Source organism: Astyanax mexicanus, chromosome 12 (assembly GCF_023375975.1).
Source record: "Astyanax mexicanus isolate ESR-SI-001 chromosome 12, AstMex3_surface, whole genome shotgun sequence".
Taxonomy (NCBI): Eukaryota; Metazoa; Chordata; class Actinopteri; order Characiformes; family Acestrorhamphidae; genus Astyanax; species Astyanax mexicanus.
Window position 1 is genome coordinate 5,829,698 of NC_064419.1, and position 25,443 is coordinate 5,855,140.

At 37.7% G+C, this 25,443-nt stretch overlaps 1 protein-coding gene across 1 annotated transcript in view; it reads right to left on the minus strand.

Annotated features, from left to right (window-relative positions):
- Positions 1-569: 569 nt before the first annotated feature.
- Positions 570-25,443, minus strand: part of myo1f (myosin IF) — a 44,628-nt gene continuing 19,754 nt past the window's right edge. The window contains exons 7-28 of the mRNA XM_007245791.4: positions 24,348-24,479; positions 22,012-22,146; positions 21,801-21,933; positions 19,060-19,256; positions 18,887-18,967; positions 17,898-17,984; positions 17,065-17,151; positions 16,707-16,874; positions 15,659-15,744; positions 14,239-14,320; positions 13,504-13,610; positions 12,429-12,527; positions 12,206-12,350; positions 10,303-10,417; positions 8,885-9,054; positions 7,109-7,254; positions 6,334-6,480; positions 5,359-5,507; positions 4,312-4,371; positions 3,970-4,180; positions 2,419-2,591; positions 570-1,474 (exon numbers count right to left, since the gene is read on the minus strand). Of these exons, the coding sequence (XP_007245853.3) occupies positions 1,398-1,474; positions 2,419-2,591; positions 3,970-4,180; positions 4,312-4,371; positions 5,359-5,507; positions 6,334-6,480; positions 7,109-7,254; positions 8,885-9,054; positions 10,303-10,417; positions 12,206-12,350; positions 12,429-12,527; positions 13,504-13,610; positions 14,239-14,320; positions 15,659-15,744; positions 16,707-16,874; positions 17,065-17,151; positions 17,898-17,984; positions 18,887-18,967; positions 19,060-19,256; positions 21,801-21,933; positions 22,012-22,146; positions 24,348-24,479 (2,787 nt within the window). The 3' untranslated portion in view covers positions 570-1,397. The remainder of the gene's footprint in view (positions 1,475-2,418; positions 2,592-3,969; positions 4,181-4,311; positions 4,372-5,358; positions 5,508-6,333; positions 6,481-7,108; positions 7,255-8,884; positions 9,055-10,302; positions 10,418-12,205; positions 12,351-12,428; positions 12,528-13,503; positions 13,611-14,238; positions 14,321-15,658; positions 15,745-16,706; positions 16,875-17,064; positions 17,152-17,897; positions 17,985-18,886; positions 18,968-19,059; positions 19,257-21,800; positions 21,934-22,011; positions 22,147-24,347; positions 24,480-25,443) is intronic.

Here is a 25,443-nt window from a genome sequence, read left to right on the forward strand (position 1 = left end):
TCAATTGTTGTTTGTTGTTTGTAGGCCTACTAATCTGAAATGATGCTTAAAATGGTTGTCTGTAGTGGGAAACTGAAAATTATGAATTATCTGTAGGGTGGAGTCAGCTAAAATGGGCCACTTTTAAGCTTTGCATGAGATCGAATGATATTTGTATAAATTGACATGGGACTCTTAAATGTATATTTGTTTAGACATTGTAAAAAAAAAAAAAAGGTATAATTGTTTTGGATTTATGAGTTCGAGTAACAACAGTTTTTTTTCCAGGCCAGAACCTAAAAAGATATTTTAACAAAAATCAAAGCATTTTTAAAATTCCAAAATTAGCAACTTCAAAATAATCTTAATTATTGTTACATCAAGTTGTGTTGTTGCAACAATATTTTTTTATCTTTTATTTTTAAAGAGCTATGATGCTCCAATCCTCTTTTTGACCTATCTTGCATGATAATCCATTTTAGTTCACTCCACCCTACGCTTGCAGTCTATGAACTACACCGCTTATGTAAGAAGTTTTTTTTATGACATGAAATTTACAGATACAATATTTAACTGAAAAACAAGCATGATTTGGGGGAGGAATCACTTTTATTCACATATTTACTCAAAAATAAGCCTTGATCGTGTACACTTCCAGTCCGTACACTTTTAAGGCAAAAGCATTAGACATGTGCAGCCACCTACCTCAAAACTGTTAGTTAATACTTTCAAAGGCATGCCGTGTATATATAAATCAAATCTATCAATCAATCAATCAGCTGCAGTTTTTTGTGCACACATAGACAGAACAGAGGTACACACCTGCACCGGCTTCATTAGATTAAAAATAAAAACTCATTAACTAAATATATTTCAGAGGAAATTATGAGGATATTATTTCAACTTACAAACACAAACATTTACCCTTTCATTCACTCAAGACTGCATAACTGTGCATAACGTCTGCTGTGCAAAAAAATACTGTAATGTAACCTGTAATGAGAACAGTGCCATCGTGTGGTTGTTGTGTGTTAGTTCAGCATCTCTGCAGGGTTTAGGGTTTAACCCAGACTGCCAGCCATAATACTGATAAACTGTTCATAATACTGATAAACTGTTCATAATACTGATAAACTGTTCATAATACTGATAAACTGTTGTGCACCCCATCGTTATTTGTGTAAAAAAAAAAAAAAAACTGTAAAAATGCTTGTGTGTTGAGAAAATGAACTCTACATATGTTACAATTTCACCGTCAATAACTCTTCCCCTTTAGATATTGTCTTTGGCCCTGAATGACCCCTTTGACTCATCATTACCGTCCATGTGGGTGTCCTGAGAGGTTTAGAGGTCAAAAGGTCACATTCAGAGCATTCAGAGCTGCGGAGATCTACTTTAGAGCAGGAAGAGAAAGTGTCTCAGATTTTCTCCACGTAATTCCCTGGGAATAAACCCTCTTTCCCACGCAGTCGGCCCGTCCACCATCCGGACGGATCTAAAGGAAAACAAAACCAAAAACATTACCATTCAAATTCTCTGATTCTGAGAATTGTGCTGTTTTTATTATTATAATTTTTTAAATAAAGTAAAATACCATAAGAGGAGGCCATTTCTTGAAACAAGCAATAACATCCCAATTTGGTGCTATTCAGTACAGTTCTAGTCCTGTATTGTCTTTAAATTAGACTTGAAATTAGCTTGAATTAAGGTAACAAATCATATTTCTCCTATCATATTTCTCCTAAAATAATATCACTTTTTTCCGCTATTTGTGCGAAAACTATACGCTTGGCGATATGACAAAACACTGAATTTTAAAATATATATATATTTCTAGAATACACTACTGCAACGAAAGAATATAATTTTTAATTATCGCATACAATATGATGTGGCACACCCCTAACTGAGATATTAAAAATAAATAAAATAAATAAATATCAGATTTGTAACAAAAGTCAACGATCCAGAATGTCATGATACTACCAATAACAATAATGCACTCCAAATATCTCCATATATCCAGGATTAAAGTAAAATAAATGATACTGGACAGATATAATCTGTCTCTAGTAGATATAGATATAATGGGAAATAAGGAAAATGTGTGAATTTTATTTTAACTTTTTGCTAAAACAGCAAAAAAGTAGAACAATATGAAATGGCACACCCCTTTTTCCTATCACTATTTTTTTAATCCAAATTTCTCACTAGTTTAGCAAATTAGCCAATTAACCCACATACACACTAATCTTCTATTCACAGTGCTCTGAATGACAAGTAACCTAATCAGAAAAAATGATTTATTTATATATGATTTATTTAAATTGAAGTCTTAATTGCAGGAAACTCTCTCTTAAAGTGGACTAAAAGTGGACTAAACGTAAGAAAAAAAATGCAGACCAATCCAGTTATTTTTGCCTGGTATTCATAACTCACCTTCTTTAATCAGATCTATGACCTCATTGGCCTCGAAACTGAGCTCATCCACATCCTGGCCCACGTACTGATACAGTGACCGGCAGCGAGGGCCCTGAGAGCGAGGCTGAGCTTTGGGCCGGCTGCTGGGGGCCGGCGGGGGACGCTGGCTGATGCTCCTCTTCCTCTGCATTCTTAAAAGACAAATAGAAAATGATGTTAATAAGAAAATAGAAGAGTGAGGCACACTAAATAAATACATACTCACTGACCAGTTTATTAGAAACACCTTTGATTTTGTGAAGCTCCACAATGTTGGAGTACAATTAGACTTTTTTTTTTTCAATTTACACGGCCAATTACCCAACCCACTCATTAGGACTCCCCCTATCACTAGTGATGCCCAAAAACACCAGGAGGGTGAAGACTAACACATGCTTCCTCTGATACATGTGAAGTCAGACTCCGCTTCTTTTTGAGCTGCTGCTGATGCAGCATTGCAGAGCAGCCAGCGAGCTCGGAGGAAAGCGCAGCGGCTCGGTTCTGATACATCAGCTCACAGACGCCCTGTGCTGTGGACATCACCCAAGAGTGATGTGGGGAGAGAGCGCCATCTACCCACCCGGAGGGAGCAGGGCCAATTTTGCTCCCTCTGAGCGCCGGCAGCTTGATGGCAAAGCTGCATGAGCGGGGGTTCAACTCGCGACCTCCCGCTCATAGTGGCAGCGCTTTAGAACGCTGGACCACTCGGCGCCCCACAGTTAGACTCTTTAAATAAATAATTAACATATTATAGTGCTGAGAGGTTCTTTGGTAGAGTGAAAAGTTTTTTTTGACCTGTAACTGTAGTAAAATGATGATGATTTCTAAAAGGTTTTCTAACAGTCTCAAAATATCTTTATTTACATAACAGCTTTGCACATTTTGGCATTTTTAATTTCTTGCCTCTTAATGTGTTTGAGAGCATCAGTTGTAAAGTTTTCAAAGAGGTAGAGTTACAGGTATACAGTAAATAGCTCTATTTGAGTAATGTTCTAATTCATATTATGAGAAGAACTTCTTAACTAAAAAATATACTAAAAATATCCTCAAGCGCAGTGGCATTAAAAGCGTTACGATGAAACTGGCTCTCATCAGGACTGCGATAGTATTTTTGTTTGTTTAACACTTTTAAGTTACTACCTTATTCCTTATGTGTTCCTTCATATCTGGTTCACTTCAATATTATTTACTTAATTTTAATGTTCAGTAAAAAAAAAAATACTGAATAATAAGGTATGTTCAAACCTTTAATTGGTTATGTATATAGATCACAAGGGTACAACTGTGGTGACATGCATTATCAAGACATAAGAAAGGTACACAAGCATTGTATTTATTGTGTGAACAATATAATACAAATTCTGATTAAAAAGCCAAAGCTGGAATGGTGTTGGTATCTCTGTTAAAACTGTTTTGCTATGAGAAACAACAAATATCAGAACAATCTACAATCCTGGATGAGCTTAAAACCTATTTTTAGATCGTATATGTTTGTATATGTTGTGTGTATGCTGTGTATGTATGTCTCACCCTGACATGCCCTGTTCAGGTACGTTGAGGAAGTCCAGGTTAGAGGTCTGTGTTTGTGTTTGGGGTGCAGGTCCACCCCTCCGGCCCTTTTGCGAGCCCAGTTTGGGCAGGGCGGCGCTGGGCGGCCGTGTGCGCTTTTCTGGGGTTGAATACATCTGCTCCTGCGGTCGAGAGGGTCCACGGGAGAACTGGGCCGCTCCGTTCTGGTAACCTTGTTAAAAAATGTATACTCCGCTTAGTTATTCTGTGCATTAGTGGATCTTAGTAATAATATCACTTCATACCCAATGTGCTTCCCACAAAGAGCAAAATATAAAAAAGGGACATACAAATATACCATACCTCTATTGGGAGCCTGACTTCTGCCTCCTTGGGTTGGCTGAGCACTCTTTCTGGATGGTTCTGAAAGGAGCAGAGCATATGAATACATTTTAAGCAATAATGACAAATAAAAAAAATAAAAAAATAAAATCCATAAAAACTTAATCTTTTAAAAAATATATGGACATTTGTGCTTTTTTAAAACAATATTGTTTAATATAACTGAACAAATAAAACTGAAAACATACTTTTAAACAGTTGTAAAATGTTATATACAGAAATATTAATTTAGTCTAGAAAAAGGTTAGGGCACCCAATTGGCTGACGTAACTCTAATTGCAAGTTTCCAAAAAAAAAAACATATAACAGGAAACCAGATGGGTAATAATAATACATTTTAGTATTTAGTATTTTAGTAATAGTAATAAATGGGAAGGTGTCATAACAGTTTGCCTACAAGAAATAAACATTTTTGTTTATTACATTTTACAACTTATGATTGAAAGTAATTTCTTCTTCTTTGGCCGCCGAGTTAAAAAAAAGGGGCTAAAGCGCTGGCACTATGATCGGGATTGCTAGTTTGAATCCCAGTCATGCAGCTTGCCTTCAGCTGCAAGAGCCCTGAGAGAGCACAATTGGCATTGCTCTCTCTGGGTAGGTACAGTAGATGGTGCTCTTTCTCTTCATCACTCCTAGGGTGATGTGGATCAGCACAAGGCTACGTCTGTGAGCTGATGTATCAGAACCGAGTCACTGCGCTCGGCAATGCTGCATCAGCAGCAGTTGGAAAAGAGGTGGAGTCTAACTTCACATGTGCCAGAGAACATCTTTTAATCATAATTGTTATCATGTTTGATCACAGAAAGATATTGTGATCAACAATTCCAATTATTTGTAAAGAAATTGGCATCACTAATATCAATATCATTTCATTTAGCCAATGTAATATTGCTTCCTTTGTTTGTATTTAAATATTCACTATTAAATATGTTAAGAAAAAGGAAAATTCTGATTAATTGTGATATTAATTGTGTCTTCAGGAACATGTCTTTATCTATGAACACCCACTGGAGGTCTTCGGCATTCCGTCTCCTATAGAGATGGTGAGGGTCTTCCCTCCGGGTTTGACCTGGACCGTGTCTCCCTGTCCCCTCTGGAACATCAGTGTCCGTGTTCCTCCACCACCCCAACCTTCCTTCTTTAGACGGAACTCCAGCCTGTAGCAAAAATGCATTAATATTCAGAACAGCGCAAGAAACTGAAGTAAGGTAGTAAAGTGTTTCTAATAAAGTGGCCAGTATATAATGGTATAATACAGGTGCTTCTATTAAACTGGTGAGTGGCCAGTGAGTGGAAGTTTAAAATAGTAGGTGTTTCTAATAAAGTGGCCAATGAGTGGAAATATAAGATATAGGTGTTTCTATTAAAACGGCCAGTGACTGGAAGTATACGGTAAGGATTTCTAATAAAATGACCAGTGAGAAGAAGTATAAGATAGTAGGATTTGCTAATAAGGTGACTATTGAGTGGAAGCATACAGTAAGTGTTTCTAATAAAGTGGCAACTGAATAAATATTATAAAGATATTTTCAGCAAAAGCTGGAATTCATTTCAATCTGTTCCCCTATTCTACCTATGTAATTTCAAGATGGCGGCATCTAGAGATCTAACTGAATGTACTGTGTGTGTAAACAGTGTTTTTTAAAAACCTACTTTTGCACTCTCAGTGCCCCAAGTGTTTTAAATGTCAGAGTTCTCACAATTCTACCACTTAAGCGTGGAGCTACTTTGAGCTTGATAATGGGGTAAAATAGGGATTTCTTTAAATGGGCAATGCTATGCCCCAATCACTAGCATTGTAAGTCTGTTGAGAGCATCCGCTTGAAGCTCTGTATTTCAGAATGCTAAGGGAGAATAAAGGTGAGATTTTGGACAAAAGTTTATACCCATTATCATGTTTCACTACAACCCAAGTCCATTTCACACCAGATGTCTCCTTTAAGACTCTTTAAGACTTTGTTTTAGCTCTGTGTCTGTGAGTACCTGTCATTGAAGCTCAGGGGTAGCTTGCTCTTGGTCTGCTCTTCAAAGCGTTTACACAGCAGACTCAGGAACTCCGTCTTAAACATGGACTCCAGCAGGCTGTCGTATTGAGCCTCGTGGAGGACGAAGAAGTCGTCTTGTCTTGTGCTGCAGGGAGAGGAGAAAGAGATAGACTTGGTCTTAGGCCAGTAATCTTCAGTACTACAGTATTGATTCAAAAATGGACTTAACTTAATCTCAACACAGTGCAGTTTACAGTTAACTTATTGGAGTAACTGTCTCTAGTGTCCATGTAAGGGTTTTATTAGATTCTGGAGCATTGGTGTGATGACCACCCCACCTTATTATTCCCAACTTCTCAACTCCCCAACTCATACCATCCAAAAGTTTTGAATGGAGCTCCATCATTCCAGAGAAAGCAGTTCTTTCACTATACACTGCTCAGGGGGCTTTTTTATACTGCTCTTGCACATACCTGGTATTAGACACGATGCCAGTAGACTCATGTTAGTTAGTTTGTGTGTTTCAGGAAGTCTATTGGCTATTGGCAATACTTTTTTACAGGAACCAGACAAGCCAGAGCGTGTGCATGTTAGTCAGCAGCGCTGCAGATCATCTAACCAAGTTCCTGTTATGAGTACCATGTACTGCATCAATTCTCACACGCTTACCCTGCCTGCAAGCCCACCAAGTGGTTGCTGATGTGGCCAGGCACTGATGGTGGGAGTGTGAAGAAATGAGTAAGCTTGACATATTAATACAGGAAGTGCCTAACCTCAGCGAAACCGAGCGTATGCTCCCGATGTCCAGCTTTCTCTTCAGCACTTCTTTGATCTGTCCTTTTTCTGGACCCTTCTTTATCTTCTCACGACCAATCAGGTAGATGCCTTTGGGCGTCAGGATCAGATCCCTCTTGATTGACTGTGAAAAGAAAGGAAGAACATGGACCTCATCTTTCCTGGTTTTATCTATAAATTGAGGCTTAGTAAAAAAAAAACCCTAAGCAATACATGTAAATACATTAATATTAGCAAATATTTGCATTATATAAAAGGACCACAGTGAAGAAAATTCGTTTGAATACTCAATTTCAAAGATCGAATAGACAATTCAAATTGGAACACTCTCCACAAGTCGGTTCAAAATCCAAAATGGCTGCCCCACTCATCAACAGTAGTCATCAGAAGCAGTTGTCTTGTACAGTTTACCATATTTTACGGACTATAAGGCACACCATACTATAAGACGCACTATCAATAAACGTCTATTTTCTGTTCTATTTTAATACATAAGGCACATTGGATTATAAGGCGCATTTTAAGCGACAATAGTAAGGAACAATGGTGTTATCATGATTTTTTTCTAATTCAGCAGGTCTTGCTGCTGGGGGCACTTAAGTAAACAAAACAGTAATTCTTAAAAATATATATTTTAAACTCAAACGAGTGCTGGATGTTAATCTACACAGATTTCTCTCCTGAAAACTGTTTATTTTTGTGATTAAAGCTTTTCCTTCCATTGACTTACAGTAAGCATACATTTTCAGTATTTTAGCTTGGTTATTTTAGTGGTTAGCAGCTGCGCTTAGCGCTAGTAAATGCCGTCTGACAGCACTACACTGAGGAACCCTGAGTGTTCTGGTAAGCTAGGGTGCTATTAGCTAGCGGTTTGTCCCACGTATCTTGTTTAAATACGGTAAACACTAAAGACTAAAGTCTGATATATTCACCTCTGAACAGCGAAAGAACTAGCGCTGTGGTTAGCAGCTAATGCTAAAACTGAAACTCCTGTATGATGCTGTGCTTCAGCGGAGTGGCTTTACTGTCCTTATAACCTGACTGGTAATAATCCATACATAATTGTAAGCATTAGATTATATTACTGTCGATTTTTATAAAAATAAAGAATTTTGAGTGTGCCTTATAATGTAAAAAATACACTGTTAGCATTTCTATCTGTTTGTGTCTCATTGAGTCAGTCATACTCGTAGTACTGTCCAACTTCTATCTGTAGGCATGTTTCTAAACTGTTTGGATGTACAAAATGCTGCATAATGCTAACATGGAACAATGCTAATAATGAGTGTGCTTACCCTGTTGCAGTCAAAGTTACCAGATTATTTAATTGACAGCACTCTCTAAAATTTATTTTAGATCAGAGAGCTGGATTTTAGCTCAGAAATGGTATTTCTTAGTGCATGTATACTGTTAATTAATTAGTCTGGGATTTCTTAGTCTGTGCATGTTAAAAAATGCTCAAAAAAACATTTTTGTTTTATTTTGCTATTTTTAATTATATGTTTAAATAAAATGAACATTGTTGTTTTATTCTAAAAACTAAAGATGCAGAGCTTTCAGACCTCAAATAATAATATAAAAAAAGTTCATATTCATAAAGTTTTAAGAGTTCAGAATCAACATTTGGTGGAATAAACCCTCATTAATTCTCAAATCTTTTAAAAGCGGTTATTGTGTAATCATGGTGAAACACATAAGGCCTATCTGCTTTTCCAATAGGCTGCACAGTTTAGCTCGCTATAAGAAGACTGTACCTTAAACCTGCGGTCGTACTTGTTGACAGAGTCTGCAAAATCCACTCGCTCTCTCTTGGCCAGAAACTGACGCAGTTCAGGTCGTTCCTCCATTCCCAGATAATCACCAACAAAGTTCCTATTAATGCTGTTCCTGCGCCGCTCCTTAGAGTTGTAGAGAATATCCGAGGCTGGAATAAAAAACACAGAAAGACAGTTAGAAAAAATAAAAACAGATTATGGTTATTCAGTCTGTAATCATACAGCTCTGGAAAAAAATAAGATACCACTTCAGTTTCAGTTTCTCTGATTTTGCTATTTATATGTTCATGTTTGAGTAAAATGAGTAAAATGTTGTTTGTAGCTCTGGAAAAAAATAAGAGACCACATAAAATTGAAGAGTTTCTTTGATTTTACCAAATTGAAAACGTCTGGAATATAATCAAGAGGAAGATGGATGGATCACAAGCCATCAAACCAAACTGAACTGCTTGAATTTTTGCACCAGGAGTAAAGCAGCATAAAATGATCCAAAAGCAGTGTGTAAGACTGGTGGAGGAGAACATGATGCCAAGGTGCATGAAAACTGTGATTAAAAACCAGGGTTATTCCACCAAATATTGATTTCTGTACTCTTAAAACGTTATGAGTATGAAATTGTCTTTGCATTATTTGAGGTCTGAAAGCTCTGAATCTTTTTTGTTATCTCTGCTATTTCTCATTTTCTGCAAATAAATGACAATATTTTTATTTGGAATTTGGGATACATTTTGTCTGTAGTTTATAGAATAAAAGAACCATGTTAATTTTACTCAAACATAAACCTATAAATAACAAAATCAGAGAAACTGATTCAGAAACTGAAGTGGTCTATTCTTTTTTCCAGAGCTGTATAAAGGATGAAAGTAAAATAAATGATACTGGGCATATATAATCTGTCTCTAGTAGATATATAATGAGAAATGAGAACAGTGTGAAGTTTTCTTTTACTAAAACAGCAAAAAATTGGTACCCTGATGTGATAATTTGGGGTGGGTCATATGGCAGGGTATTATATCGTTCATGATATTCAAAAATGTTGGCAATATTATTGTGTATGGTATGGTATGATATGTGCTGGTATGAGTGAATCAGGTACAGAAGTGCTGCTGGAGTTTTTGAACACCACAGTGTCACTGCTGGGGGCCATGATTCCTGACTAACTCTCGAAGCTTTCAGTAATGATATAAATAGGTCTGAGCAGCACTGAACTGTGGCAAACTGATACCACTGAGACCCCCAAACCTGCACCTCTGCAGTATGCAAATGAGGTATGTCCTGGGGAAGTAACTGTGCACTGTGTTGTCTGTTATTAGTCATGATCTTTAATGATGCTCTTAAATACAGTATCAGTTCTCTGATGCTCTCTCTATCTATAATGCACAAGCAAGCTCTCTTACCCTCCTCTCTCATCTGTTCGTACTTCCTCCTGGCGATGTACTTCCTCCAGGCCTTCTGAATGGTTCTAGCAAACGTGTCGAACTTTCTCTCCCTCATCTCCTCCAGCAGAAACAGCTGCAAATGAGAGAGTGAGTGGAAGTTAGGCTAGAATAGTTAGAACCATACAGTCAGCCAACAGGATTAGGATCCAGTCTTTTGACTTGTTGTCATGTTGCATGGTCCAATTCTACTAAACATGCCTTCAAACAGGAAAAGGCAGGGCACTAACACAACCATTATACTGGTAATATCCCATACACCTAGCACAGGGGTGTCCAAACATTTTTTGTTGGGGGCCAGAAGGAGAAATATTTTTGAAGTCAGGGGCCACAGACTCTTTAATAAAACAAATAATGAAATTTACTACTTTAAATAATACTTTTTCTTGATTATTTTTATGTACACACCATTTTACTTGACTCACCGTCTTTATCTAATTTGACAGTGTTGTATAAACTAAGATTTTTCAAATTGATGTTTCATTTCATGATGTCTCTTAGTATTAAACTCCTTACTTACGGCAACTTTTAGACTCTTTGGCCTGTTTTTCTGTGCTATAACTGCACACTCTCCGCTTTTAGACTCTTTGGTCCGTTTTTCTGCGCTACAAATTAACACTCTTGCCACTTTTAGACTCTTTGGCCCGTTTTTCTGAGCTAGAAATGCGCACCCTCTCTGCTTTTGGACTCTTTGGCCCGTTTTTCTGCGCTGGAACTTAACGCTCGCCACTTTTAGACTCTTTGGCCCGTTTCTGACACCTAGCGTTTAAACTTTGAATCTCACATTATAAAAACCTGCTTAACAGCGGGCCAACTTTCATTCTATTTCTAAAATACCTCGCAGGCCTCACACAGATTGGGCAGATACTTATCTTTATTCCCTCTCTTTTTCTATCCATTTTCTCGCTTTTCTCTCTATTTAACTCCATATAGAAGGCACAAAAAATATTTATTAATGTCTCTTTTCTTTTTTTGTAGCTTTTCTGCTCTCTTTGTTGTTGTTCCTAACTGTTTGTCTTTTTTTATTTTGTCTTTTTTTTCCTCCAGCCTATTTTGGTATTCCCTTTGTTTTTTTTAAAGGGTTTTTTTCTCCCCCCTTTTTTGCTTGTTATTTTGCTTATATTATTATATCTCTAATATATGTACAATGACCACAAAAAAATATAACTCTGTATTAACACTAATGAATAACACTAATTAAGCTTAATTTGTCCAAAAAAAAGGGAATGGACATATAGATGAAATATAGAATAAGTAGATACATGCAAATGTGTTAGGTTTGTTGTGACATCACACAAACTGGCTGTAAAATGAGCTATTTTAAATCTTAGTTTCCATGGATGCATGAACATGTAAATGGTCATTTTGAATATTATTAGGTTCAGTTAGCCATGACGTTGTCCCTTTAAATAAATGCATCTTTTATGAGCAGTACGAGTTTAATTTTCCACAGATTTCCACAAAAAATATTTTGACACACATTAAAAAACAGAGGTACGATATAAGTACTTTTTTTCTGTACTTGAAAGTACATTTTTCATACTTGTCTTTGCTAACAGAAGGAAGAACAGATTTGTACCATTTAACCAGCCAAAAGGTCCATTAGAATTCTGTATCACTGTACTAATAAAGAATATATATTCTAATTATATCATAATGTTCATGACACATATCCAGTTGATAATACTGTTTATAATATTTATAATCTTTACTGGTACAAAAACATGAGAAAAAACAGACTGAAAGGTCTGAAAGGTACTCTGTTGTACCTCAAAATAAGGTACAGCCACAGCGACAAGCTTTATACTATTTTTAGTACAAATTTGTGCTTATGTTTCTTAATGTGTGAAAAGTGTGGTCTTACCGACTCTGGGTTCTTCACAAAGACTTTGGTTCGGCCCAACTGGTACTGGTCCGTGTCCATGTTCACAGAGCGCAGGAGATGCAGGACCCCCTGCTGTTCCTGTCCGCGCCAGTATGGGTACGTTTCTGGAGTCAGGATGGCGTACCTGAGAAAAGCACCTGCATTTAATTTACCTGAGGAGGAGGCAGGTAAATTTAAGTCTCCTCCTCTCAGTTTTACTCACCTCTGTAGAAACTTCTGGAAAATCCTGCGGAAGGCGAAGCCGGCACGGCGTACTCGGATGTTCTCCTTTAGACCCAAATATTCCACCTGATGTTTCGCCCTGTATCAAAAAGCAATGATATGGGATAACTGTCCTGTTATCCAATTTTTTATACACTACTTATCCAAAGGTCACCACCTCGATTTAACTAAGCAAACAGATAAGATATATATCCCATTGGATGATTACTGCATGGCACAGGTGATTATATTTTAGCTGGCAACACAGTTTTTTAACCCTAACTGATGCAGTGAGTAGCTTCTAATTTGTTAAACAACCATTTGGAAAGACACGTCCTGCATTGTGGAAAAGATGTTAGGAATGTGAGAGGAATTTGGTCTGAAAAAAAAACTTGAATGATCGTGATCTGTGATTACTAGGATCTAAAAAAAAAACTCTAGAACTCAGGGATATGGTTAATAGTGAAAGTAAGAGCATTTCCACATGCACAATGTAAAAGGAACTTAAGTGATTGTGATTAAACAGCTTTGTAGCCTTAGGAAAACCACTAATAAGTGAGGTTAAACAGCAAAAACTGCCTCAAATTGGTAGGGAGCATAAATTTTGGACTACCCTGTTCCAGAGTTATAGGCACATCAGGGTAAGAAGGGAGGCGGTTGAAGTGATGCATCCATGCATCCATCATACCAACTGCCTATTGTACAAGTCTGTGGGAGCAGTTCTATGATGTGGGGTTGGTTGATGCTGCAGTTGGTCTGCAGGTTTAGGTTCAGCAACAGTATGTGCTGAAAGAATGAGGTCAGTTGACTACCTGAATATACTGAATATAGACCAGGTTATTCCATCAATGGATTTTTTCTTTCCTAATGGGACGTCCATATTCCAAGATGACAATGCCAGGATTCATGGGGCTCAGATTGTGAAAAAGTGCAGAGGGTTCAGGAAGCATGAGCATCATGTTCATAGATTGATTGGTCACCACAGAGTCCAGACCTTATATATTTCAATAGCATGATCATTAGACGTTGAACAGTAAGAGAAAGTGGGTTTTGAAGCAGGGTTGGCTGTAACTCACCGGCTCTCCTCCCAGTCTCTGGGTCTCTTGGTCTCGTTGGGTTTGATGCAGCGGATATAGTGAGGAGTACATTTCATCAGTGTGTCCACCAGTTCATTAGCCTGCCTCTGCGGAGTAGAGCAACTGGGTCAGTAAATCTGTGGAATAACTCATGCCTGCTTTCCTGGATGTTGATCTACACAGATTTCTCTCCTAAAACTGTTTATTTGGGCGAGTAAAGCACTTCCATTTACCTACAGTAAGCTTAGATTTTTCAGTGAAGTTTCTCCAGCATTAAGGCTGGGTGCAGCAGCATTAGCATTAGCCACTAACCGCAGCGCTAACTGAAAGCCATTTTTGTTTTCTAAATAACACCGCTCAATTTGATGTTTGTCCAACTTTTGACTGTTACTGTTACTGAATATGTTTCTTATTGTATTGTGTTGTTGCTGCTGGATGCCTAAATTTCCTTCGGGATAAATAGAGTATCTATCTATCATCCATCCATCCATCCATTTTTCTTTTTACCCAAATTTCTCCCAGATTTAGCTCAGACAATGAACCCACCCACCAGTTTCCAACATTAAGTCACTGAGGACAAGGGCATGCTTCCTTAGATCCTTGGGCCATTGTTTTAGCAACTTAGTTTGCAAAACCACTCAAGAACCCAAAGCACCTTATTTGTAAAAATAAGTGTAGGTGAAAACAGAAAATGACAAAACAGATCAGAATAATCCCTACAATTGGTTGACTTACTTTGATCTTACTTCCAGCTGTGGTGGGTCTTCCTTTCTTGTCAGTGTTGAGGTTTTCAGGGAAGAGGCTGCGGATGAAGGAACTAGAAAGAGAAAAGATGCATCACTGAGACTTTTGTACAGATCTTCGATAGAACTGTTGGGTTTTTGTACCTCAATGGAAGGGTGAGGTTTTATTTTTGCACTATATAAAGCCAGTTGTAAACCACACGAATCTGATAAAAAAGTCGTAGGCCTACCTGTAATCAGAAAGTGGCATTTTTTTTAGAGTAAGTGTTTTAGAGTAACGGTTCATTAGAAATGCCTTTGATTTTAATATACGTTCATATTATTGTGTGTCGGTTATGATATTGTGTGAAAAATATTTTTCTTTCTTTCATTTTTCATTTTTTATAAACTTAAGTTACACCCAGTGAAGGAAGTGTTGGATAGCAATGTTATTCAAAAGGAAGTTACCATGAAAAACGATTAAATAATTCAACATTTAGACTGATATGGGCAATAATTATTTATTGAACTCCACATACACACACAAGTAGTGTGTAACGTTTGTGTAACGACACATTCCAGACATCTCTAAATGGAGTTCCAGATCTTCCTAATGGTGTCCTGTTATAATCCATCCTATGCAGCTTGACAATTATCAATATTACCAATAGCATTCCACACATTTTCAATCAGGGAGAGGTCTGCTGATGAGTGTATCCATGGCATAGTATCTGTGTCTTCAAGGCAAGTTCTTGAGAAGTCTGTGGACGAGCATTGTCCTGTTGGAATAGTGCACTAGAGTACCAGTGCATCTCAAAAAAATAGAATATCATTGAAAAGTTACTTTATTTCAGTAATTTAGTTCAAAATGTGAAACTATTATATAATATATAGATGTATTGCACACCACAGAGTGATCTATTTTAAGTGTTTATTTATTTTTATTGTTGATGATTATGGCTCACAGACAATGAAAACCCAAAAATCATTGTCTCAGAAAATTATAATATTATATAATACCAATTGGTACTTTGGTACTTGGGCAGAGTGCCAGTGTCCTGCTGGAAAATGAAATCCGCATCTCCATAAAAGTTGTCAGTAGCAGAGGGAAGCATTAACTGCTGTAAGATTGTGTGGGAAAACAAAACTGCACTGACTTTAGACTTGATAATAAAACACAGTGGATCAACACCAGCAGATGTTGAGACATGTCTCTCCAAACCATCACTGATCATCAGTAAATTTTACATTTCATTTATAAATTAAGGGATCAGAGTCTGGAGGAAGAGTGGAGAAACACAGTCCAAACTGCTTGAGGTCTAGTGTGAAGTTTCCACCAATCAGTGATGGTCTGTCTGCTGTAGTTTAGAGAAGGTACAGTACCTAAAAGAATGTGAGGTCTGGGTGTGGGTTAAATGAAGAAGAATACTCACTGCTCGCTGCTCTGCATCAGCTCAATGAGGTCAGGAAAAAGAACGTCTCGGTTTCTTTCACAAAAGCCATTGATGTCATATGAGACCTAATTTGGGGCGAGAAGGAAAACCACAGGTAATAATTTCACTAACACCTTTTACTCAAAATATTTCCAATACTGAAGACTGAAACACCTTCCTAGTGGCTTCCTGTGTATGCATACGCCAAGGGTTTAACTACAATTGCAAGAAAAAGTATCTGAACCCTTTGGGATTACTTTGATTTCTGCACAAATTAATCTTTAAATGTGTTCTGATTTTCATCTAAGTCACAACAATAGACAAACACAGTCTGCTGAAACTAATAACACACAAAAATATATATGTTTGCATGGTTTTATTTGGTACACAACATTGGCGGACAGAAGGTCTTAAGTTTTCCTGCAAAATGTCTTAGTTATCTTGGGAATTCATTTTTCCTTTTAAGGACAGTAAAATACGTCCAGACCCTGAGGCAACAAAGCGGCCCTAAACCATGATGCACCCTCCACCATATTTCACAGTTTGGATGAGGTTTTATTTATGGTGAGCTGTGCCTGTTTTTCTTTAAACATAGCGTTGTGTGTTCCTTCCAATTAACTCTATTTTGGTTTCATCTGTCCTCAGCATATTTAGCCAGTACTGCTGTGGAACATACAGGTGCTCTTTTGCAAATGCAAACTTTAAACGTGCAGCTGTGTTTTTTTTGGACAGCAGTGGTTTATTCCATGGTGTCCTCCCATGAACTCCATTCTTGTTTAATGTTTTCCTTGTTGTAGATTTGTCAACAAAAATGTAAGCATGTACCAGAGATTTATTTAAGTCTTTAGCTGACATTCTAGGATTCTTCCTCACCTCATTGATCATTCTGCGCTGTGCTCTTGCAGTCATCTTTACAAGATGATCAAGCCTTAGATCAACATTAGAACACATTTAATGACCAATTTATGCAGAAATCCAAGTAATCCCAAAGGGTTCACATACTACTTTCTTTGAAGTTAAAAAGATCGGCCATGTTTAAATGCCCCACCTTGCCTGCATAGTGATGGATAACAAAGCCTGAGTTCCAGCTGTTGAAGTGTTCATGAGTTCCCACTGCCGCCTGCAGCTTCTGCAGTAGTTTATCGTCTGCCCCGTCACTCGTGGCGTGCATGGTGGCACAAACGTCATCCAGCACACTCATTATACCTGGAGGGTTCTGGGGAAGGAAGAGAGAAAATGGGTCAAAGTTATGAGACGATTTTTGCTCTACTTCCTGTGATCTGTTTAAAAACCTGCACTGAGACTGAGAACGTAGTGTCTGATGTGTGAGCGTTTGAGTAATCTAAATCCTCAAATGATGCTTTGATGGACAGGAGAGTAAAGCAATGAGCAATGTGTGAGCTTACCAGTTTATTTTCAATGAGGTCACACACTATTTTATTATTGAAGTATTCGATAGGCGTCCACTTGATCCCCTCCTGAACATATTCTTCCTGTTAGAAATACACAGAGACTTTAGCATGACCAAAAGTGCTATAAAAATAATAAACAACAAGACCTAAATGAAACACTGAAGTGCACTGTTAGGTTTAGGTTAACTAGTCTGTTAAAATGCTAAGTTATTAATTAATATTGAGATATATATAGGCACATTCTGTTTTCCAGACAGGGATCAAGCCTAATCTTATACTAAACAACATTTTGAACAGAGATTTCACATTGAAAAGTGAATATAGCATAGTACTAGACTTAATCCTTATCCAGGAAACCAATCTTTAGTGTAACATATAGAAATAGAATAATAAATATGTATATTGTATATTTCGACACTTCCTTTACATCAGCATGCGGCAGCACTAATGATGACATAAATTCTTAAGGTTCACTTTATTTGCACCTACCTTAAGCTGCCACTCAGCTGGCCACTTTAGAAATACCTACCTTGGCCACTTTATTAGAAACACTGACCTTAAGCTTCTACTCTCTGGACACTTAATCAGAAATTCCTGCCTTATACTTTCACTCACTGGCCACTTTATTAGAAACACTCACCTTAGACAATCAGAAACCCTAAACGTTCACTTACTTAACTGTTAGGTAAATACATGGGAAATATCTGATATTTACAGCATCCAGTTGCCTGTAGCCATTATTTGCTTATATGAGAAAATCTCATTAGCTCATTTTTTGATTGAACTGTCTGTTACATAATAATAGAAATCACATCAATATTTCTTACCTGCTCTGCCTTTAGAGTCAGCTCGATAAAGATCTGCTGCAGCTTTTCATTTACAAAGTTTATACAGAACTGCTCAAAGCCATTCCTCTGAAGAGAGAAAGAGAGAGGCACATAGCACCAGTCAGGATCACTTGAATGTCATCCTATCTTAAATAAGATCCTAAATCATCTTGTCCTGATGCTGCTTGGCCACCTGTGGTAACATCGCCAGCACCCTCAGCTGATCAGATCATTTGATTCTACCCCTTTAGTATATCAAGAGTGTGACTTCACACTTCCTAACCGTTAAAAAACGTTTTTATTGCATTTATTTCTGCCTCTGCAGCACCCTCTCAGGTTCAACTGTGCTATAGTCATGCATGCATCTCACTGCTATCAGAGGCACACTGCTCAGCCCAATCAGCTCTCCCTTCTGCCCCACCCCTAAACCCATACATCACCCAGTACCCCTCCCATTTTTCAAATCTGAGATGAGTGTGGAGTCAGCTAAAATCAGGGGGTTTAGTTACTCTTTATTATCTTTCCAAGATGACGACTACTTTCACTGAACTAATTTCCACCATTTAGGGCTTGTGCCCAATCGGTAAGTGATGAGATTTTACTATAGTTTAAGTTTACTTTTTATTAATAAAGACTTTGCATAATTGCATAATTGTTTAGTCTCATTATTGAGTTATTATTATTATAATTATTGAGTATTTTAGTCCTTTAGCTAAGTCCATAAAGCTAGCTAGAAATGATCTACAATTTGTGACTATTAAAATGTTAAAATGTAATGGTTTTTTTGTCTGTTCAATCAATATTTTCAAAATGTTAAATTAAATTAAATTACTGCTTGACTGTATGATACATAAATTTTTAAATATTCATAACAACTGTCATATGTTTTTGTGTGGAAAAAAATTATAGCTAGGTGATTATTTTAGGATGTTTTCAATATAAAACAATTACGATAAGTACTTCCAAAAGTAATAAATCAATCAGCTTACCTGAAAAATCTCAAATCCATAAATATCTAGCACTCCAATGCTGAATTCCTCAATAGGCTTCTGCATGGCTTTATTTATGGCCTGTAAAAAAGGAAAAAATGGTCATTATTTAAAATTTGAATACAGTTCCACAGGAAATGCACAGTAATAACAGTCATTAATCACACCCTCACCTCCACCAGGTAGTCGAAGAGTCGGGCGTAGAGGGCCTTGGCCAGGGCGTCGCGGGTGTAGCAGGCCTGCTCCTGGTTCAGGGTCACGTTGATGGACTCGGACTTGCCGCCCCACTTGGAGTCCATCTTCCGGCTGGTCAGCTTCTCCTGGAGTCGGCTCTGATCGATACCCAGCAGGTACGCAGGAAAAGCCAACACTGACCAACAGCAAGAGAACAGAGATTAATGCTAAATATTCACCTATTATCTTATAATTCCACTCACTGGCCACTTTATTAGAAACCCCTACTGTCTTATACTTCCACTCACTGGCCACTTTATTAGAAACCCCTACTGTCTTATACTTACACTTACTGGCCTCTATATTAGAAACCCCTACTGTCTTATACTTCCACTCACTGGCCACTTTATTAGAAACCCCTATTATCTTATACTTCCACTCACTGGCCACTTTATTAGAAACCCCTACTGTCTTATACTTCCACTCACTGGCCACTTTATTAGAAACCCCTAATGTCTTATACTTCCACTCCTTCTCATTCAATGTGTTTTCTTTATGTTCAGGACTATTTACATTGTAGATTATTCTCACTGAAGGCATCAAAACTATGAATGAACACATGTGGAGTTTTATGCACTTAACGAAAAATGAGCTGAACCTCCACAGTCACCAGACCTGAACCCAATCCAGATGGTTTGAGGTGAGCTGGAGCACAGAGTGAAGAAGGCAAAAGAGCAACAAGTGCTAATAAACACCTCTGGGAACTCCTTCCTTCCTTCAAGACTGTTGGAAAACTTTTAATTTCAGGTGACCACTTCTTGAAGCTCATTGAGAGAAAGATGCCAAGAGTGTGCAAAGCAGTAATCAGAGCAAAGGGTGGCTATTTTGAAGAAACTAGAATATAACATTTTTTAAAGTACATAACTCCACATGTGTTCATTCATAGTTTTGATGCTTCAGTGAGAATCTACAATGTAAATAGTCATGAAAATAAAGAAAATGCATTGAAAAAGAGGTGTGTCCAAACAGGGACACTGGTTGAGAATTAGTAATTTGGAGTTAGATTAAAGTAGAGTTAATATGATTTTTCAGATGAAGAACGTGAATTTAAGTGATGCAACCCTATCATAACCAGCCCAGGGAACTGTTTGGCTGTACATTGGAACACACTAGCTAGCCAGCTACAGGCTAGACCTTAGCTTAGCTTTCTGTTATCAGTCCTAGCTAACTGGCTGCAAACACTGCTCAATTTAACAACTGATATAATCAATATTATATAATTCAATAATTAGATGTATGCAAAATAAATGATTAGCATGCGGCAGTGGCTCCAGTCTAAAAAGTAATGATGCTATTTGATGGAAGGGGTGAGTGGGAGGTTAGGCTGATGGAAATGACCTCATTCAATCTGCTTCTGCGGTTTTCACACAACAGCTAGATACACACTTCCTGAAGGAAATGCTGCGTTCGCAAAGCAACAAATGAGTTAAATGAGTTCCATGTAATTAAATAAGAGATAAAGGTATTGACAGGATATACTGCAGAGTCTATGTAATGCATGTCTGTGTAGCACCAAGGGTAGAAAACTTTGGTTTGCATGTGTTAAAAAAATCACAGTCCTGCAGAAGCTCTAGAAAGAAACTTGAAATTAGACTTGTCTATTGTCATGTCGGTAGTGACAGAGGTTAGCGATATACGACTCTGGAAAAAAATAAGAGTTGCGTTTCTTTGATTTTACCAAATTGGAAACCTCTGGGATATAATCAAGCCGAACTGCTTGAATTTTTGCACCAGGAGTAAAAGCATAAAGTTATCCAAAAGCAGTGTGTAAGACTGGCGGAGAAGAACATGATGCCACGATGCATGAAAACTGTAATTACTGTAATTAAAAACCAGGGTTAATCCAGCAAATATTGATTGCTCCACTATAAAACTTTATGAATATGAACTTGTTTTCTTTGCATTATCCAGGGCCTGAGAGCTTAGCATCTTTTTTGTTATTTCGGCCATTTCTCATTTTCTGCAAATAAATGCTCTAAAACAATATTTCCATTTGGAATTTGGGAGAAATGTTGTCTGCAGTTTATAGAATAGAACAATAATGTTAATGGAAATGAGGTGAAAGTGAAATATATGGTGTATTGCTGATCTTGGCTGCAGAAACAATAGGTGCACCACTAACTGATTTAAACCACGACAACTGTCAACCGCCTTCCAGACTTTTCTTAGCTATGCATAAAAACATATGAATACAAAAAAAAGTAACATTGCTGTTTCTGTAAAATTTACCTGGTACCTCACTCATGTACCTGGTGTGATGGTGGGTTTGAGGGCAGCTGGTTTGAGTATTTCTAGAACTTCTGACATCCTGTGACCACAACAAATTCTACCCTGCTAAAAACACGGCATGACTAGCTTAAAGTGGGCAAGCTGAACAACTCAGCTTCCACTTGAGTATGATGGTTTGGCTGGTGTATAATATGGTTGACCAACGTGACCAACAAAATTGTCTTCCAGCAAAACTAAGCTGGCCATGACCAGTAGCACCAAACTGGTTGGTTTTGGCCAGGATGACTAGTAAGACCAGGTTGGTCAACCATAAAGAACAAGGCGTGTCTAGATACCCCTAGAATTGCTTCATTGTTCTAGAATGCTCTACCTTGAGCAGACTGTTGAAAACAACCACCCAATAAGACACAAGGACATTCAACCAGTATTATCACTGGATTTCCACACTCACAGTCTGTGCTTTCCACTTGGCTGTAGTTGCCAGCCTCAATGAAGCTGATGTTGCCCAGGTGTAAAATTCCCGCCACTATCTGCAGGCCCTGCGTCTGACAGTCTCCTGGAATGCCGATCACCTGCATGGCTTCCTGTAATACAAAGCCTCAGTGAGGAATTTCCCACTTCAGTAATCAAGATAAACCACAAAAAACCAAGGCGATTCGTACCATCGTCTCCTGAAAATCTTTGCTGTCATTGGTGCCGTCCACTTTGTAGGTGCCTGACTGGTTCAAGAAGTTGTAGTAGTCAGGAGTCATGATCCCCAGAGCTTCTTTCTGCTGAGCCGATGAGCCCTCGATCACCTGTGACCAAGAGCAGAAGACCGTAATTAATTACCGTACTCAGCCAGAGTTCTAGAAAATGGTCCTTAAATCAGAAAATGCTCTAAAAATGTACAATGTTCTGCAATGTTTTCCACTATCTCATATTATTCTACAAAGATTTCCACATTTATACTGTTCTAGAATGTTCTATCTCAGCCACACTGGTCTAGAATGTTCTGCCTTATTCACATTGTTCTAGAATGGTCTACTTAATTCACACCATTGTAGAATGGTCTGCCTTATTCACACCGTTCTAGAATGTCTCCCTTATACACACCATTCTAGAATAGTTAATCTCATTTATACCATTCTAGAATGTTCTCCCTCATACACACCATTCTATCTCATTCACAATGTATTAGAATGGTCAATTCACACAATTCTAGAATGGTCTACCTCATTTACATAATTTTAGAAGAGTCTGCTTCATTTACACTGTTCTAGAATGGTATATTCACACCATTCTAGAATGGTCTTCATCATACACATCATTCCAGAATGGGTTACATCATTCGCACCTTTCTAGAACAGCCTCTCATCTCATTTACAATGTTCTAGAATGGGCTACCTTATTCACACAATTCTAGAAGGGTCTGCTTTAATGCACACCATTCAAGAATGTTTTACCTCAGTCACACTGTTCTAGAGTGGTCAACCTCATTTACGCTATTCTAAGATCCTCTACCTTATTCACACGATTGTTGAGCTTTACTTCTTTCACAGTGCTCTAGAATGCGTTACATTAGTCACACAATTCTACTATGCTTTATCTCGTTAACACTGTTCTAGAATTATGTACCTCAATCACATTGTTCTAGACTGATCTATCTCGTCTACACTCTTCTAGAATGGTCTATTTCATTTACACTGTTCTAAAACATTCACACCATTCTACTTCACACTGTTCTAGAATGATCTGTTGACACCATTCTAGAACGGTCTACCTCATACACACCATTGTAGAATGATATATCTCATTCACGCCATTCTAGAATGGTTTTTCGCACTTTTCGAGAATGGTGTACATCATTCACACCATTCTAGAATGATCTACTTCATTTACACTGCTCTAGAATGGTATAACTCTTTCACAATGTTCTAGTCACACAATTAGCACTTTTCTAGAAAGGTTTATCTCCATAACACCCTTCTAGAGTTCTGTACCTCATTCAAACTGTTCTAGAATACTCTAAACTGGTCTACCTCATTCACAATCTTTACAATGCTTTACCTCATTTCTGACTGTTCTAGAAAGCTCTACTTCACTTTGTCTCATTCAAACTGTTCTTGATTGTTCTACCTCATATACACCATTCTAGAATGATCGATTTCCTTCACACTGTTCTAGGATCCTCTACCTCATTCACATGGTTTTTGAGCTTTACTTATTTCATAGTGTTCTAGAATGCGCTTCCTCAGGCACACTGTTCTAGACTGGTAAATCTCATTTACAATTTTCTACAATACTTTACCTAATTCCTGACTGTTCTAGACAGCTGTACCTCCCTCGTTCTTTACCTTATTGACCCTGTTCTAGGATGGTTTACCTAGAGGGTGAGGACTAGCACATGCCGCCTCTTGTTGATGCAGCATTGCGGATTAACATCACAGCGTGCTCAGAGGTTCCAATACATTAGCTCACAGGTGCCTTGTGCTGATCAACATCACCCATCTACCCACACAGAGAGAGCAAGGCCAGTTGTGCTCTCTTAGGGCTCTGGCAGCCGATGGCTAAGCCAAGCTACATTAACGGGATTCGAACCAGTGATATGTTCAATATTTCTAATGTGCAAATAAAGACCACTAAATACTTTTGGGAGCAGATAGTTATGAATAAAAGTGTTCTGGATGAAAGCAGGCCGGCAGGTAGGTGCTCTACTATAGTGTGAAATACTGTGAGCATAAAGACAACTACAAAACATCAGTTGGTAAAGGTGTGACTGAAAGCCACGAACACTTTCAGAAGACTCTCTCTTTCTCTCTTTTTTTACTTGTCTTCTACTGTGAGATGCTGTCAGTCTGTTTGATCTGCAGGCATCAGAGTGAAGAGCTGGTCCACTGCTCACATCCTGCTACGAACTCTTCACAAGCTGTGGGTTTATTTTAGTCCAGTGTGAAAACCCCGTTTAACTTTACTCTCTTTTTTCTGTTCTAACTATAACTCTGAGTCTCTCTCTGACCTGGTAGAAAACGTGGAAGTTCCTCTCGTTCTCGTTCTGGCTCACGACTCGAGATTTCTCCAGCAGGAAGTTGGAAATTTTGCCTCCGTCAGGTTCTCCTCCTCGGCTGAACTGGATCTCAAAGTATTTTCCCTGTTAATGAACACCAGACTGTTGAAACCAAGCAAATACTTGCAGTAATAATGTCCACATACATGCATTTGGCTAATTGAATGAATGCAAGTTGCTCTTATTTCTGATACACACAGCTTGTCCAGTGCCTGTAGAGAACTGTTGCCAATAGAACAGAAAGATAAACTCTCGCTAAAAGATAAATATAAAGATATGGTACAATGCTTAATCTAATGCCAGGCGTAGAGGGGTACAAACTGTGTTCTCTAGAATGACATAGCTCCATCCAGCACAGTTTGGATGAGTTGGGGAGTTGTGGATGTTAAGGTTTCTTAGTGGTGATCATCCAACAACCTTTGTCACAATCACTAACTTGTCACTTGTTGCTGAATGCAATCAAATTCTAACAACAAAGGCTGCTTCAAACCTAATAGAAAGCCTTGTGAAAACAGTGGAGACTGATACTCCAACAAAAGCAGAATAAACTTATTTAAATACCCTTTATTTCAGACAGTGAATGAGTAGGGCTCCTTTTGTCCATATATATATATATATACATATATGACATGTATGCATTTATCAGGTATCCATATGGATATATTTTAGTTAGTATTCTTTCTTTACACCAGGTATAATCCAAAAATATTCAGCATGTCTGCTTTAAATGTGCAATAGACACCTTATCATAAAAATATTATGTTGTAAAAATGAAACACAAAGTTTTTCATAAGCATAAGCATTATGAAAAATTTCAACATATTTTGTTTTTATGATGTCATTATTAGGAGATACTTTCTCAAAATTAGGAAATGTTTTTTGTAATTATCACATAGGATTTGATTTTATGACATAATAATATCATAATCATAATTACAAGATGTTTGTTTATAATTACAGCATAAGATCTTATTTTATGGCATAGTTTTATAATTACAACATACGATCGTTGTTTTATGACTCATTATATCATTATAACCAGGTCTTT